This window comes from Thalassophryne amazonica, chromosome 6 (assembly GCF_902500255.1).
Source record: "Thalassophryne amazonica chromosome 6, fThaAma1.1, whole genome shotgun sequence".
NCBI lineage: Eukaryota > Metazoa > Chordata > Actinopteri > Batrachoidiformes > Batrachoididae > Thalassophryne > Thalassophryne amazonica.
In genome coordinates, this window is record NC_047108.1 from 24,434,546 (window position 1) to 24,450,428 (window position 15,883).

At 41.5% G+C, this 15,883-nt stretch overlaps 1 protein-coding gene across 2 annotated transcripts in view; it reads right to left on the reverse strand.

Moving 5' to 3' along the window:
• Positions 1-15,675, reverse strand: part of LOC117511967 (tumor necrosis factor receptor superfamily member 14-like) — a 33,359-nt gene extending 17,684 nt beyond the window's left edge. For both annotated transcript variants that reach the window (XM_034171900.1, XM_034171899.1), the window contains exons 1-4: positions 15,607-15,675; positions 7,380-7,538; positions 7,214-7,298; positions 6,953-7,101 (exon numbers count right to left, since the gene is read on the reverse strand). In XM_034171900.1, coding sequence (XP_034027791.1) covers positions 6,953-7,101; positions 7,214-7,298; positions 7,380-7,538; positions 15,607-15,661 — 448 coding nt within the window. In that variant the 5' untranslated portion in view covers positions 15,662-15,675. The remainder of the gene's footprint in view (positions 1-6,952; positions 7,102-7,213; positions 7,299-7,379; positions 7,539-15,606) is intronic.
• Between the last annotated feature and the right edge of the window lie 208 nt (positions 15,676-15,883).

Genomic DNA, 15,883 nt, shown 5'->3' on the forward strand with positions numbered 1-15,883 from the left:
ATTTTCCCCACCTTTAAGTTGGTGAGCATTCTTGCTGTTCTTTTCTTTCAGTGTTCATTAGGATTATTTTTGAGTCCGTCATGATTACCTGGGTCGCATTTCCTCCTGCGTACATAATTATAATGGCCATCATTTACACTGACTTCCAGCAGTGGGTATGTGGCTTTTATTTCCTGATGCGTTGCTGCCATCTTGTGTTCTTTTTCATTCTTACATGTCACTCAGCATTCACGTGTTGTCTGGTTTGATTTGTGTCAGAATTAGTTTGGTATTTCGTCACACCAGTTCAGTTCTTCTCTGCCGGTCTGCTTACCTTTCTGAATTCACGCGCTCAGCCTTATGTGTAAGTTACTGTTTCTCCAACAGTTTTGACAGTTTGGTTTGTGATTATTTTTTGCTATGTTTGTGACACTTTGTTGGCCTTTGGAGTTTTTGATCACAGTGGATTTCTGTCTCTCATTGCTAAAGACTCTTTGTTGTATTGTGGTTTTGGTATTACCTTGGATATGGTCACATCATAAAAGTCACTAGTGCCATTTTGGTGTTTTTTTTTTGGGGGGGGGGGGGATCGACTCAGTAGTTTCTGATTTTGTCTCTGGACAGCGTTCACATTATTATCTTATCACCTAGACAATAAATCCCTTGTTTATTCACTAACTGTGTGGACTGCCTGCATCTTGGGACCCAACCTTCATCGTTTAGGGGTTTAAACATATTTACACAGAATGTGAGCACGTAAAGGAGCGTTTTGTTTTTTTTTCTTTTTGACCAAGGACAAACACAAAGTGAAAAGCTGGACTCATCTGTGTCAAAATGACAGTAAGCCACAGGAGTAAAGCCAGTGAGAAGAAACACAGAGGCGACTGTCCAGAACCCATGGTTCGGTTCTAGCTGGTCAGGTGGCTTTCAGCTTGTTAAAGTGTGTGTGTGTGTATATATATAGTAAGTCCCTTCGGCTGCTCCCTTGTTTTGCACTCAGGGTCGCCACAGCAAATCCAAGGTGGATCTGCATATTGAATTGGCACAGGTTTTACGCCGGATGCCCTTCCTGACGCAACTCCACATTACATGGAGAAATTTGAACCCGGAACCTTCTGCACTGAAACCAAGCGCATTAACCGCTTGGCCACCACCCCTGCCGTGTGTGTGTGTGTGTGTGTGTGTGTGTGTGTGTATATATGGCTCACAATATGCTAAACCGTTATATTACACCTGAGGTACTTCATGAATGTGTTTATTAAATATGGATTGTTGAATAGAAATGTTTGTTATTGTTAATACTAACGTAACTAATGTATATATAGTATGCATAATTTGAGTGTATTTCGTTGCTCATAAAATAAAGAAAAACTGAAAAGAAGTTTGGAAAATCCACTTTTTTCATCACATATTATAACACGATTGGACCTCACTTTTTCAACCAGGTCATATTTTTTTCAAACCAACCTCAAGGCAATTGCATTGTGCGTTAGTCAATAGAAAACCCATGAAATGAAAAATTAAAAGTAAATAAAAGGCCTTTGAGTCAATTTTAAGTACAAAAAAATTAAATTAAAAATGACCCTTGTGGACGTTACACAAGGCATTTACACTTAGATGGGCATTCTACTTTGAAATATGTATTCGCCGATATACATTGTCAATTTGTATAAAAGATACGCGTATTAAGAAATTATAACAAGTTGCAAACAACCTGAGAATTGTCCGTCAAAAATAACATCCGCAAGGGTCCATACTCTTATTAATTTCACTTTTCCATTATGGAAAAGTGAAATTTTTAAAGTTAATAGTTAATGAGTTATCTTGAGCTTTGTGGTTTATGAAAGAAATATATGTATACTACAATTTCAAACTAGTTTGCAATAAAAACATGTAACTTGAAAAAAATGGACCTTTGTGTTACACTTTCATAACAGTTATTGTGAGCATATTGTGAGCTATATATATAGATATATATATATAGATATATATATCTATATATAGATAGAGAGAGAGAGAGAGAGAGAGAGAGTCTCAAATTGTTATGTTTGGGTTGATTTTGTGTTTGTGGATCTTGTGTTGTGCTCAGGGTTTTAATTTGGGAAGTCAAGTGATCCACACAGGTGTATATAATTAAAGCGGCCACCTCATTGTGATTTTTTTTTTTGGTCACAGAGAAACCTTTGGCTCCACTCTAGTTGTTTTTCCTCCATCATTTTTTCAACCTTGCACTGGGTGCACATGCAGAACTTCTGCATTTAATGACTGTCAACTGCAGCCTGACGCACGGATGCACACATCGGCCTGACTGTGCAGGAATGTCTTTTTTGGACTGCCTTTAAAAAAATCACAACTTCATGTCCTGCTGCTGCACTGCACTCAGCCCACAAAGTTGGGAACAAGACAGCAGAAAAAGCTCAGACAAACATCTGCAGCAGCAGAATGATAACGGTGATCCTTCACATGACAACTGAGAAGATAATTGTACACCTCCAAAAACTTGAAAGCCTTCATGTTTGTTGTCTCCAAGATTTAATTTCTCACAATATCGCTTTCGATCTTCGGGATCAAGAGTTGACACATAGTCTGAATTAGTCTTCTACTGCATCTGCTTGGAGTCTGGAGTTTTCTGCCTCCTAGTCTGTGCGCATACGCAGGAAAAGTTGGAAATAAGCGTCAGTGTTCTCTACTGAGCAAAACCTTTCTTGCTGCAAAATGTATAGATGGACAGATAACATGAAAACCTTTAATATATCAAATTAAAACCAATGAAACTGAGTTAAAAGAGTGCTGAACCGTCTACTAATTATATGAAATATTTAAAAAATTTTTGTCTTGTATGAATGAAGAAGAAAAAGTGGGCTGTAGTTCAGCCAACGTATAGCAACTTTCAGGATCTTCTTGTCAAAGAACTCAAACATTGGTTAACTTTGGTTAATACAGTCACTGATTAGAATTCTTCATGATGTGATTTAGTGGTTAGCACTGCTGCCTCACAGAGAGAAGGTCCTGGGATCGCTTCCCACCGCGTTCTTTCTGTGCGGAATTTGCATGTTTTCCCTATGTTTATGCGTCTTCCCTCTGAGTGCTCAGACTTCCTCCCACTTGCAAATACATGCAGGTTAGATGAACCGGAGCTTTAAATTGGCTGCAGGTGTGAGTGTGTTTGTTTGTCTATATGTGGCCCTGCAGTGGACTGGGGGCCTGTCCAGACCGTACCCTGCCTCTCACCCCTAAATTAGAATAATGTACAAATAACAAAAGTTCATGAGTTCAATGGCCTCACTGAATGGAACATTCCAGCTTTCACCTCATGAAATATTCATACCATTGAAGGAATGTAAAAAGTAGTGATGTCCCGATCCGATCACGTGATCAGAAATTGGGCACGATCACGTGGTTTCAGACTTGATCGAAATCGGACATTGCATCCCGATCAGGAACCCGATATAGATTTTATCCCCATTATTTTGGTCAGCGCTATTTCAGGCTCATTATTGCAGATTAATGGGCCTTTCACGCGTCGAAAGCGTCAGAGGCGTGAGACACATTGCTTTTTAGAGGCGTCAGAAGCGCCGCTTTAGCTCGGCTTTTGACGTGACGCTTCTGACGAGAGCGCGCAGTGCTGCTTGTCGGCAGGCTGACGCGGTCAAAGTTCAACCCAATCTTTTTTTTTTTTTATTGAACAAAAGATAAAACATAACCGGACAGAGGTGGGGGGAGTTAAAGCACGCAAAGTTTCTTTCGCAGAACTGCTGTTGGTGTGATTACGCACTCAGCCTGACACCTCAATGGAATGACAAGAGGACAATGGACACTTTCCCACCGAAACTCTTACTCTTGCTCAGTCATCCTTCCGTGCGCAGCAGGACCCGGTGCTGACCAAGTCCTCCGGACGACGATCTGTCATCTGATTAACAAAAAGAAAATAACTAATTGTCCTCTGATTGTTTGTCTGCAAAATGGAGCGAGAGATGGTGTGTGCACGAGCGATGTGCGTACTCACATTTAGGAGCGGGTCTTAAAGAGCTTCCGTCTTCATTGACATTCACTGCGTTGCTCTGAACTTGTTGAACACCGATAAAACATCAGAGCGGTACACTGAGGACTGTCAAGACGCAAATGTAACGTGTTTTTTTTTTTCTTTTCTTTTCAAGTTGACTTGAACTTTCGACGCTCTGAGCTGTGACGTAGCTTCGCGCTGTCCAATAGGAACGACGTGTCGGGCCAAAACACGGAAGACTCGTGGCAGAAACCACTGATCTGTACAAATGGTAAATGGACTGCATTTATAAAGCGCTTTTCCATCTGCATCAGACGCTCAAAGTGCTTTACAATTATGCCTCACATTCACCCCGATGTCAGGGTGCTGCCATACAAGGCGCTCACTACACACCGGGAGCAATAGGGGATTAAGGACCTTGCTCAAGGGCCCTTAGTGATTTCCAGTCAGGCGGGGATTTGAACCACAGATCAGTGCAGAAACCACGTGTCTGAAGAAAAATCCTTGGAAATGTTTTTTGTTGTTGTTGTTTGTTACCTCAAAATTTCTGATTACTGTTTTAAAAAGTTCAGAACACTTGTAATTAAAATAGCTAAATCAATAAATCGTTCTTCAGAAACCTTTCATCTATAAATTAAAACCACCTGTTATTTCAGATTAGATAATTTCTTGTTTAACACCTTTGACATTTACGAGGGCTGTCCATAAAGTATAGGTCCTTTTTATTTTTTTCAAAAACTATATGGATTTCATTCATATGTTTTTACGTCAGACATGCTTGAACCCTCGTGCGCATGTGAGTTTTTCCACACCTGTCGGTGACGTCATTCGCCTGTGAGCACTCCTTGTGGGAGGAGTCGTCCAGCCCCTCGTTGGAATTCCTTTGTCTGAGAAGTTGCTGAGAGACTGGCGCTTTGTTTGATCAAAATTTTTTCTAAACCTGTGAGACACATCGAAGTGGACACAGTTCGAAAAATTAAGCTGGTTTTCAGTGAAAATTTTAACGGCTGATGAGAGATTTTGAGGTGATACTGTCGCTTTAAGGACTTCCCACGGTGCGAGACATCGCGCAGTGCTCTCAGGCGCCGTCGTCAGCCTGTTTCAAGCTTAAAACCTCCACATTTCAGGCTCTATTGATCCAGGACGTCGTGAGAGAACAGAGAAGTTTCAGAAGAAGTCGGTTTCAGCTTTTTATCCGGATATTCCACTGTTAAAGGAGATTTTTTTAATGAAAGATGTGCAGACGGGTCCGCGCGTCGGGACGCAGCCGGCGCGGTGCCGCGGCACAGGAAAAACACCTCCATGTTGATAACAATTTGTAAAATCCAGGCGGCTTTTGATGGCTTTCAGTGGAGTGAGTATATGAGAAATTGTTTAACAGCTGGACATGTTCCAACTTGTCCTTAAGGCTTCCAACGGAGGTGTTTTTCCTGTGGCGGAGCGTCGCGGCGGCTGCGAGCCGACGCTGCAATCCGCCCGCACGTCTTTCATTAAAAAAATCTCTTTTAACAGTGGAATATCCAGATAAAATGCTGAAACCGACTTCTTCTGAAACTTCTCCGTTCTCTAACGACGTCCTGGATCAATAGAGCCTGAAATGTGGAGGTTTTCAGCTTGAAACAGGCTGACGACGGCGCCTGGGAGTGCTGCACGACGTCTCGCACCGTGGGAAGTCCTTAAAGCGACAGTATCACCTCAAAATCTCTCATCAGCCGTTAAAATTTTCACCGAAAACCAGCTTAATTTTTCGAACCGTGTCCACTTCGATGTGTCTCACAGGTTTAGAAAAAAGTTTGATCAAACAAAGCGCCAGTCTCTCAGCAACTTCTCAGACAAAGGAATTCTGACGAGGAGCTGGATGACTCCTCCCACAAGGAGTGCTCACAGGCGAATGATGTCACCGACAGGTGTGGAAAAACTCACGCATGTGCACAAGGGTTCAAGCATGTCTGACGTAAAAACATATGAATGAAATCCATAGTTTTTGAAAAAAATAAAAAGGACCTATACTTTATTGACAGCCCTCGTATTTTAGACAAATAAAATAACATGGAAATTTGTACATCTTTTAAGTCTGGTAGATTATTACTTGATTGTTCAAGCTACCTCAAGGAGAAGTGCACTGTTTAAGTGATAAATAATAAAATAAGGTGATTAAAATGAAATGATTATATATTTAGCATTTGTTCATTGTTCATTCAGTTTTTTAAAGTATCGGATCGGGACTCGGTATCGGCAGATACTCAAAATCGGATCGGGGCCAAAAAAACCTGATCGGGACATCCCTAGAAAAACATTCATTATTTGTTTTATATAACAGCTAAAATAGATCCTTGTCATTTTATATTTTTTATTAATTTATAAACAGAAAAGGGACTTACATTTTGGTGTTCATCACTGGTGCTTTGACATCAACAGTCCAACACGAACTTCACACAGGAGTCCAAAATTATTCTCAGTCAAGTTTGAAAAATAGTTAGATAGTTCAAAAATAATTCTGCAGATGTAGACCGTGATGCTGTGCACTGACTTAATGTACTTCCAAAAAAAAAAGACTTCAGTCCAGCGAAGAATCACATCAGAAATTAGTCCAGCATTTCATGCCTCCAGACAGTTTACAGCGTAGTGGATATTTATTTGTGTGTGTGTGTGTGTGTGTTAGAAGAATTAGCACTGTCAATTAGCTCCTTCAAATCGTCGTCTGTTAGCTAAACAAATGCCGCCCCCACTAGTGGGCGGTGGTCGCAGCATGCAATGGTACAAAACGTACGGAACCAAGTTTGCACGGTAAATGGAACCAAACTGCACGCCAAAGCAACGCAACACAAATGGGATGAATAATCCATGTCATGTGACGTACAAAGCACCAATCAAATGACAAGGATCCACTCAGCTGTTATATTAACAGGTATAGAAGATGACTGAATGCCAACAAGTCCAACACAGTGATGTGTGGATATAAACACTGACCTTTGATGATCAGGCTGACCACCACCACCACCACCACCAACAATAAGAAAGATGCAAGTGTAGCGTGATGAATTCTTCCTGCACTTCTTTCACAAATGACGTCTTGGCTGGAGCTCCCCTCTTTGACCACGGTTTCAGTTTCTTCACAGCTTGTTGAATAAAATAAATCAGATAAAAAGAGATTTTTCTTTAAACTTCACAGAAATTCACCTTCACTTTCATAATTGCTTTTATAGTGATTCAAAATGAACTGTGTCTTACACTTTCCATGCTGTGCAGTTGACACCATCCAGAGAAAAAAAGCCTGACTGACAGTCTTCACACACTGTGTCGGTTCTGTTGGTTCCTGAAACACAAAGACGATAAACAAGTGAACAAAGACTTTCCATCCAGTGAAATCACCCGTAGCTTTGAGTGCTTTTCTTACCAGCTTGTTTCATCTGCTGACCAGGTGCACACACTGTGTGTCTGAACGCCAAACTACAACCACCATTGTCTGTGAATCTCGTGCAAAAATATCCATTTAAAACTCCACACACTGTGTTGCTTACACTAGTGCAAGGCTGGTGGACGAAGAGACCATGACCTTAAAAAAACAAGTAATAATAATTAATGACAAAACCACGATTTAATAGAAAACATCCCTTCACAAAGTGTATTTCAAATGTTATGGACCAGGTTTGAGACAGTGATGAACATAGTTCAGCTAATCAGTTAGTGAGTGAAGCCAACTTTTTTGTTAAAATCAGAGGCTTGCTCTGGACAGCAGAGAAATGTAAATCGGAGTTAACTGGACATTAAAGTCACTCTCATATATTACCACCTCCTGAGTGTTAGTCATTAAACCAAAGACTCGCCTACAGAGACTCAGACATTCAGTAATGTCAAAATCCTTCTTTTCTCCCAATAATCATAATACGTCTTTCCCTTCTGATACGTGTTCTTATGTTGAGCAGAGATGGGCAGACAGACGCAGAACCCGATGGCCATATTTTGATGGCCTCAGGTAAAAAGCACAAAACATTACGAAAAAGAACAAAATTATCAATGAACATAACTGTCCAGATTTCAGAATATGAGGCACTTTCATCTTCTTGCCTCATCTCTGGACTTCCATTCCCAAAGTTCTAACCTAAAAATTAATTTTAAACAACACACTGTATCCAAACTGTGAAATGTTTCTATTTTTAACTGAACAGAGAATAATTCTCTGTGAACCATGTTTTTATATTCTTCTGCATTATGCGTCTGGTACCATCTGAGTACACGCAGCATTTGTGTGTAGTCTGTTGCTGGTGACTGCTGTCCAAAGTAACTTCTGCTGTTTTACAGACTTGCCCCATCATCACTACGGAAAGCTCACAACCAGGCTGGACACAGTATCTCCAACTTTAGGTTGTTTTCCTTCATGAGTGCCGCTTCCACCTGCCCAGTATAAGCAGCACATAGTTGTGATTGAGATGAATCTTGCAGTTTTTCCATGTGAAGCCTTTCTGTTGTCATGCTAGTCAAGGCACTTATTCCTTCATCCTAAGGCTGCTGACCAATGGACTCTTTCGATCTGCAGATCCTTTTGACATTCATTCATTCATGTTTTGCTGCCTGTCCAGGCCACAGTGACAGTTGAGCAAGCAGCTCAACCCACACTTCCTTATTCTTGGACAAATCCTCAAACTCTTTCAGCGGCATCCCGAGGCGTTCCTGAGCCAGCTGGGAAATATAATCCAGCATGTCCTGGGTCTTCCCCAGGGCCTCCTCCCAGTTGGATGTGCCAGGAAGACCTCCCAAAAGAGACAACTCAGCGGCATCCTCAGCAAGCTCCGTATGAAGAGAAGAAGGCAGTGACTCAAAGTCCGTTCTGGATATATGAGCTTCTCACCCTGTCCCTGGGAATAAGTCTTTATACCTGACAGAAGAATCTAATTTCCGCTGGTTCTATCAGAGACCTTGTTCTTTCAGTCATGACCATAGGTGAGGACAGGAGTGTAAATTGACTGTTAAATTAAGAGCCTCGCCTTCTGACTCAACTCGGTCTTTACCATGACTAGGGCTGCAGCTATCGAATATTTCTGGAAGAAAGTATTCTATCAATTAATTGGATAAAAGTACTTTTGCCTTTTTAAACAATATCAGTAGTGGCAGGGCTCTCCCTAAGTCCATTTCAGACGATCAGTGTGGACCCTCTTTCTCTTAAGGCTTATTTTACTCAGTGTGCAGCTTTGTAAATTTGTAGTGTCGCCTGCTACATTGATTTGCTCCTACATTGGTTATGCGCATGCTCTATTGTCTTCTTCTCAGTGTTTTGTGGGAGCTTTACAGCGCCACATACAGGCCTGGCATGTGTACTAAAGTGTTAAACGCATTTTGTAATCAAATTATTCAAGTTACATGATTAATCACTTAAGCCCACATCACGACAGTCTGGTACAGTGTCTGAAAAAGATCAGATGCTACACCAGTCCTTCTCAAACTTAACCACCATTCGTGAATAAGACCCCGAAATACTTAAAACTCCTACAATATCTCTCCCCTAACTCAGAGGGGGCAATCCACCCCTTTTCCGACATGGTATCAGATTTGGAGGAGCTGTTCCTTGTCCTCGTCACTTCACACAATCCTGCTCAATGCACATTAGAGGTCACTATCTGATGAAGCCAAAAGAACCAAATCATCCACAAAAAGCAGAGACATAATTCTGAGGTCACCAAAACAGACATCTCCAGTCCCTGACTGCGCTCTGAAATCCTGTCCACAAACATCACAAACAGGACTGGTGACAATGGACAGCCCTAGCATAGTCCAACACCTACTGGGAACAGGTCTGATGTGATGCCGACAATGTGGCCGCGGCTCCCACTTTGGTCATATTATAGACTTGAGTGTGCATTGCAGTGGTTCTGGTATCCCATACTTATGTAGGACCCCAACAGAACACCTTGATGAATCAGGTCATACGGCTTTTCAAAGTCCTCAAAATACATATAGACCGGTGAGTCATACTCCCAAGCCCATTTTAATATCTATGCAAAGTTAAAGAGCTTTCCACTGTCCCAAGCCAGGACAGAACCTAAAAGTCTCCTCTCTGGCAAAGGTTTTGTTATGAACATGATTATAGGTCACACTGGATGAACTCAAAACTGTAAATACAGTTGTATGCAAAAGTTTGGGCACCCCTGATAATTTTCATGATTTTCCTTTATAAATCATTGGTTGTCAGGATCAGAAATTTCAGTAAAACATATCATGTATCAGATGAACACACTGATATTTGAGAAGTGAAATGAAGTTTCTAGTATTTACAAAAAGTGTGCAATAATTATTTAAACAAAATTAGGCAGGTGCATAAATTTGGGCACCCTTGTCATTTTATTGATTTGAATACATTTAGCACTAATTACTGGAACAAATAATTGGTTTGGTAAGCTCACTGACCCTTGACCTCCTTACACAGGTGATCCAATCATGAGAAAGGGTATTTAAGGTGGCCATTTACAAATGTTTTCCCTCTTTGCATCTCTTCTATTGAGTGGCAACATGGGAGCCTCTAAACACTCTCAAATGAACTGAAATAAAGATTGTTCAACATCATGGTTTAGGGGAAGGATACAAAAAGCTATCTCAGAGATTCTTTTGCATTGCATTCTTTGACTTGACTGAGCTCTACTGGTGGTTGGCTCTCACTGCGGTATTGTATCACTTCCTGTCCGGAGCACAGCGGTGTTTTGCTGTATCTGTTAGCTGTTTAATCTGCGCAGTTACATTGATCTAGATAATTAGATAACAATTTGTTTCATAGTGTAATCTTCACGTGCCTTAACTAAAGCACTCCCTCTGCTGAATCACCTCTAAATTATTTACACATTATTCACTTTGTGTGTTTTTAGGAATCCGCTAGCTTAGCGCAGCTACTAGCTCTTAGCCGGTTTAGCATGGCGGCTTCTCCTGTCTCTCCTGCACTTTTCTGCTCTGGGTGTGAAGTGTTTAGTTATTCCTCGGCCTCCTTTAGCAGTAATGGTACTTGTAATAAGTGTAGCTTATTCTTAGCTTTGGAGGCCAGGCTGGGCGAATTGGAGACTCGGCTCCGCACCGTGGAAAATTCTACAGCTAGCCAGGCCCCTGTAGTCGGTGCGGACCAAGGTAGCTTAACCACTGTTAGTTCCCTTCCAGCAGATCCCGAGCAGCCGGGAAAGCAGGCTGACTGGGTGACTGTGAGGAGGAAGTGTAGCCCCCTAAACAGAAGCCCCGTGTACACCGCCAACCCGTTCACATTTCTAACCATTTTTCCCCACTCGGCGACACACCCGCCGAGGATCAAACTCTGGTTATTGGTGACTCTGTTTTGAGAAATGTGAAGTTAGTGACACCAGCAACCATAGTCAATTGTCTTCCGGGGGCCAGAGCAGGCGACACTGAAGGAAATTTGAAACTGCTGGCTAAGGCTAAGCGTAAATTTGGTAAGATTGTAATTCACGTCGGCAGTAATGACACCCGGTTACGCCAATCAGAGGTCACTAAAATTAACATTGAATCGGTGTGTGACTTTGCAAAAACAATGTCGGACTCTGTAGTTTTCTCTGGGCCCCTCCCCAATCGGACTGGGAGTGACAGTTTAGCCACATGTTCTCCCTGAATTGCTGGTTGTCTGAGGGGTGTCCAAAAAATGAGGTGGGCTTCACAGATAATTGGCAAAGCTTCTGGGGAAAACCTGGTCTTGTTAGGAGAGACGGCATCCATCCCACTTTGGGATGGAGCAGCTCTCATTTCTAGAAATCTGGCCAATTTTTCTTAAATCCTCCAAACCGTGACTATCCAGGGTTGGGACCAGGAAGCAGAGTTGTAGTCTTACACACCTCTCTGCAGCTTCTCTCCCCCTGCCATCCCCTCATTACCCCATCCCCGTAGAGACGGTGCCTGCTCCCAGACCACCAATAACCAGCAAAAATCTATTTAAGCATAAAAATTCAAAAAGAAAAAATAATATAGCACCTTCAACTGCACCACAGACTAAAACAGTTAAATGTGGTCTATTAAACATTAGGTCTCTCTCTTCTAAGTCCCTGTTAGTAAATGATAATAATTGCTCAACATATTGATTATTCTGCCTTACAGAAACCTGGTTACAGCAGGATGAATATGTTAGTTTAAATGAGTCAACACCCCCGAGTCACAGGATATGATTCTCCTTCTTTATGTTCTCTAATGCCATATACCAACACAGTGCAGAGTAGCTACCTAAACTCTGTAAGTAAGATAGAGTATCTCGTCAATAGTTTTACATCCTCATTGAAGACACTTTGGATGCTGTAGCTCCTCTGAAAAAGAGAGCCTTAAATCAGAAGTGCCTGACTCCATGGTATAACTCACAGACTCGCAGCTTAGAGCAGATAACCCGTAAGTTGGAGAGGAAATGGGGTCTCACTAATATAGAAGATCTTCTCTTAGCCTGGAAAAAGAGTCTGTTGCTCTATAAAAAAGCCCTCCGTAAAGCTAAGACATCTTACTACTCATCACTAATTGAAGAAAATAAGAACAACCCCAGGTTTCTTTTCAGCACTGTAGCCAGGCTGACAAAAAGTCAGAGCTCTATTGAGCCGAGTATTCCTTCAACTTTAACTAGTAATGACTTCATGACTTTCTTCGCTAATAAAATTTTAACTATTAGAGAAAAAATTACTCATAACCATCCCAAAGACGTATCGTTGTCTTTGGCTGCTTTCAGTGATGCCGGTATTTGGTTAGACTCTTTCGCTCCGATTGTTCTGTCTGAGTTATTTTCATTAGTTACTTCCTCCAAACCATCAACATGTCTATTAGACCCCATTCCTACCAGGCTGCTCAAGGAAGCCCTACCATTAATTAATGCTTCGATCTTAAATATGACAATCTATCTTTATTAGTTGGCTATGTACCACAGGCTTTAAGGTGGCAATAATTAAACCATTACTTAAAAAGCCATCACTTGGACCCAGCTATCTTAGCTAATTATAGGCCAATCTCCAACCTTCCTTTTCTCTCAAAAATTCTTGAAAGGGTAGTTGTAAAACAGCTAACTGATCATCTGCAGAGGAATGGTCTATTTGAAGAGTTTCAGTCAGGTTTTAGAATTCATCATAGTACAGAAACAGCATTACTGAAGGTTACAAATAATCTTCTTATGGCCTCAGACAGTGGACCCATCTCTGTGCTTGTTCTGTTAGATCTCAGTGCTGCTTTTGATACTGTTGACCATAAAATTTTATTACAGAGATTAGAGCATGCCATAGGTATTAAAGGCACTGCACTGCGGTGGTTTGAATCATATTTATCTAATAGATTACAATTTGTTCATGTAAATGGGGAATCGTCTTCACAGACTAAGGTTAATTATGGAGTTCCACAAGGTTCTGTACAAGGACCAATTTTATTCACTTTATACATGCTTCCCTTAGGCAGCATTATTAGACGGCATTGCTTAAATTTTCATTGTTACGCAGATGATACCCAGCTTATCTATCCATGAAGCCAGAGGACACACACCAATTAGCTAAAACTGCAGGATTGTCTTACAGACATAAAGACATGGATGACCTCTAATTTCCTGCTTTTAAACTCAGATAAAACTGAAGTTATTGTACTTGGCCCCACAAATCTTAGAAACATGGTGTCTAACCAGATCCTTACTCTGGATGGCAATTACCCTGACCTCTAGTAATACTGTGAGAAATCATGGCGTCATTTTTGATCAGGATATGTCATTCAATGCGCATATTAAACAAATATGTAGGACTGCTTTTTGCATTTGCGCAATATCTCTAAAATTAGAAAGGTCTCGTCTCAGAGTGATGCTGAAAAAACTAATTCATGCATTTATTTCCTCTAGGCTGGACTACTGTAATTCATTATTATCAGGCTGTCCCTAAAAGTTCCCTGAAAAGCCTTCAGTTAATTCAAAATGCTGCAGCTGGAGTACTAACAGGGACTAGAAGGAGAGAGCATATCTCACCCATATTGGCCTCTCTTCATTGGCTTCCTGTTAATTCTAGAATAGAATTTAAAATTCTTCTTCTTACTTATAAGTTGTGAATATTCAGGTCCCATCTTATCTTAGAGACCTCATAGTACCATATCACCCCAATAGAGTGCTTCGCTCTTAGACTGCAGGCTTACTTGTAGTTCCTAGGGTTTGTAAGAGTAGAATGGGAGGCAGAGCCTTCGCGTTCAGGCTCCTCTCCTGTGGAACCAGCTACCAATTCAGATCAGGGAGACAGACACCCTCTCTACTTTAAGATTAGGCTTAAAACTTTCCTTTTTGCTGAAGCTTATAGTTAGGGCTGGATCAGGTGACCCTGAACCATCCCTTAGTTATGCTGCTATAGACTTAAACTGCTGGGGGGTTTCCCATGATGCACTGAGTGTTTCTTTCTCTTTTGCTCTGTATGCAACCACTCTGCATTTAATCATTAGTGATTGAGTTCTGCGCCCCTCCACAGCATGTCTTTTTTCCTGGTTCTCTCCCTCAGCCCCAACCAGTCCCAGCAGAAGACTGCCCCTCCCTGAGCCTGGGTTCTGCTGGAGGTTTCTTCCTGTTAAAAGGGATTTTTCCTTCCCACTGTCGGCAAGTGCTTGCTCACAGGGGGTCGTTTTGACGTTGGGGGTTTTCCGTAATTATTGTATGGCCTTGCCTTACAATATAAGCGCCTTGGGGCAACTGTTTGTTGTGATTTGGCGCTATATAATAAAATTGATTTGATTTGATTTCAGCTGTCAGTTTCCACTGTGAAGAACATAGTGAGGAAATGGAAGACCGCAGGCACAGTACTAGTTAAGGCCTGAAGTGGCAGGCCAAGAAAAATCTCAGATAAGCTGAAGCGAAGGATGGTGACAACAGTCATAGTCAACCCACAGACCTACTCCAAAGGCCGACAACATGATCTTGCTGCAGATAGTGTCTTGTGCATCATTCAACAAAACAGCGCACAAGGAGATGCTGTATGATGCTGTAATGCAGAGGAAGCCTTTTCTGCGTACACACCACAGAGTCACTTGAGGTGTATAAAGCACATTTGGACAAGCTAGCTTCATTTTGGAATAAGGTGCTGTGGGCTGATGAACAAAAATGAGTTATTTGGACATAACAAGGGGTGGTATGCATGGCTGAAAAAGAACATAGCATTCCAAGAAAAACACTTGCTACCTACAATAAATTTGGAAGTGGTTCCATCATGCTGTGTGGTCTGTGTGGCCAGTGCAGGTAGTGGGAATCTCGTTAAAGGTTGAGGGTCACATGGATTCCAGTCAATATCAGCAGATTCTTGAGAACAAAGTTCAAGAATCAGTGACAAAGTTGAAGTTGTGCCGGGGCTGGCTCATTCAACAAGACAACAACCCTAAACACTGTTCAAAATCTACTAAGCCATTCATACAGAGGAACAAGTACAACGTTCTGGAATGGCCTTCTCAGTCCCCAGACCTGAATATTACTGAAAATCTGTGGTGTGATTTTAAGTGGGCTGTTCATGCTCAGAAACCAACAAACATAAGATATTTTGTAAAGAAGAATGATCCAAAATACCTTCAGCCAGAATCCAGACTGTCATTGGAAGCTATAGGAAGCATTTAGAAGCTGTTATTTCTGCAAAAGGAGGATCGACTAAAAAGTAACATAAATAAGATACCTGTGTCACAAATACTGCATGTGGTACATTCTTTATAGCTATTCATCTGATCCATATAGGCCCTTGCTGACAAAATTCACACTGTGTGCCATACAGTGCTGTACAGTCCCTCTTGACAAATGATCCTGTTGAAGACAAAACACCACATTAGCACAAGTCATTTTGAATGACATTCAGAACAGAACCATTGACATTCAGAACAGAAACCATAACTGGTCAGACCAGTGGTATGCCCAGTATAGAATGTGGTAGCAAACACAAGAATGGTGAAGCAGTT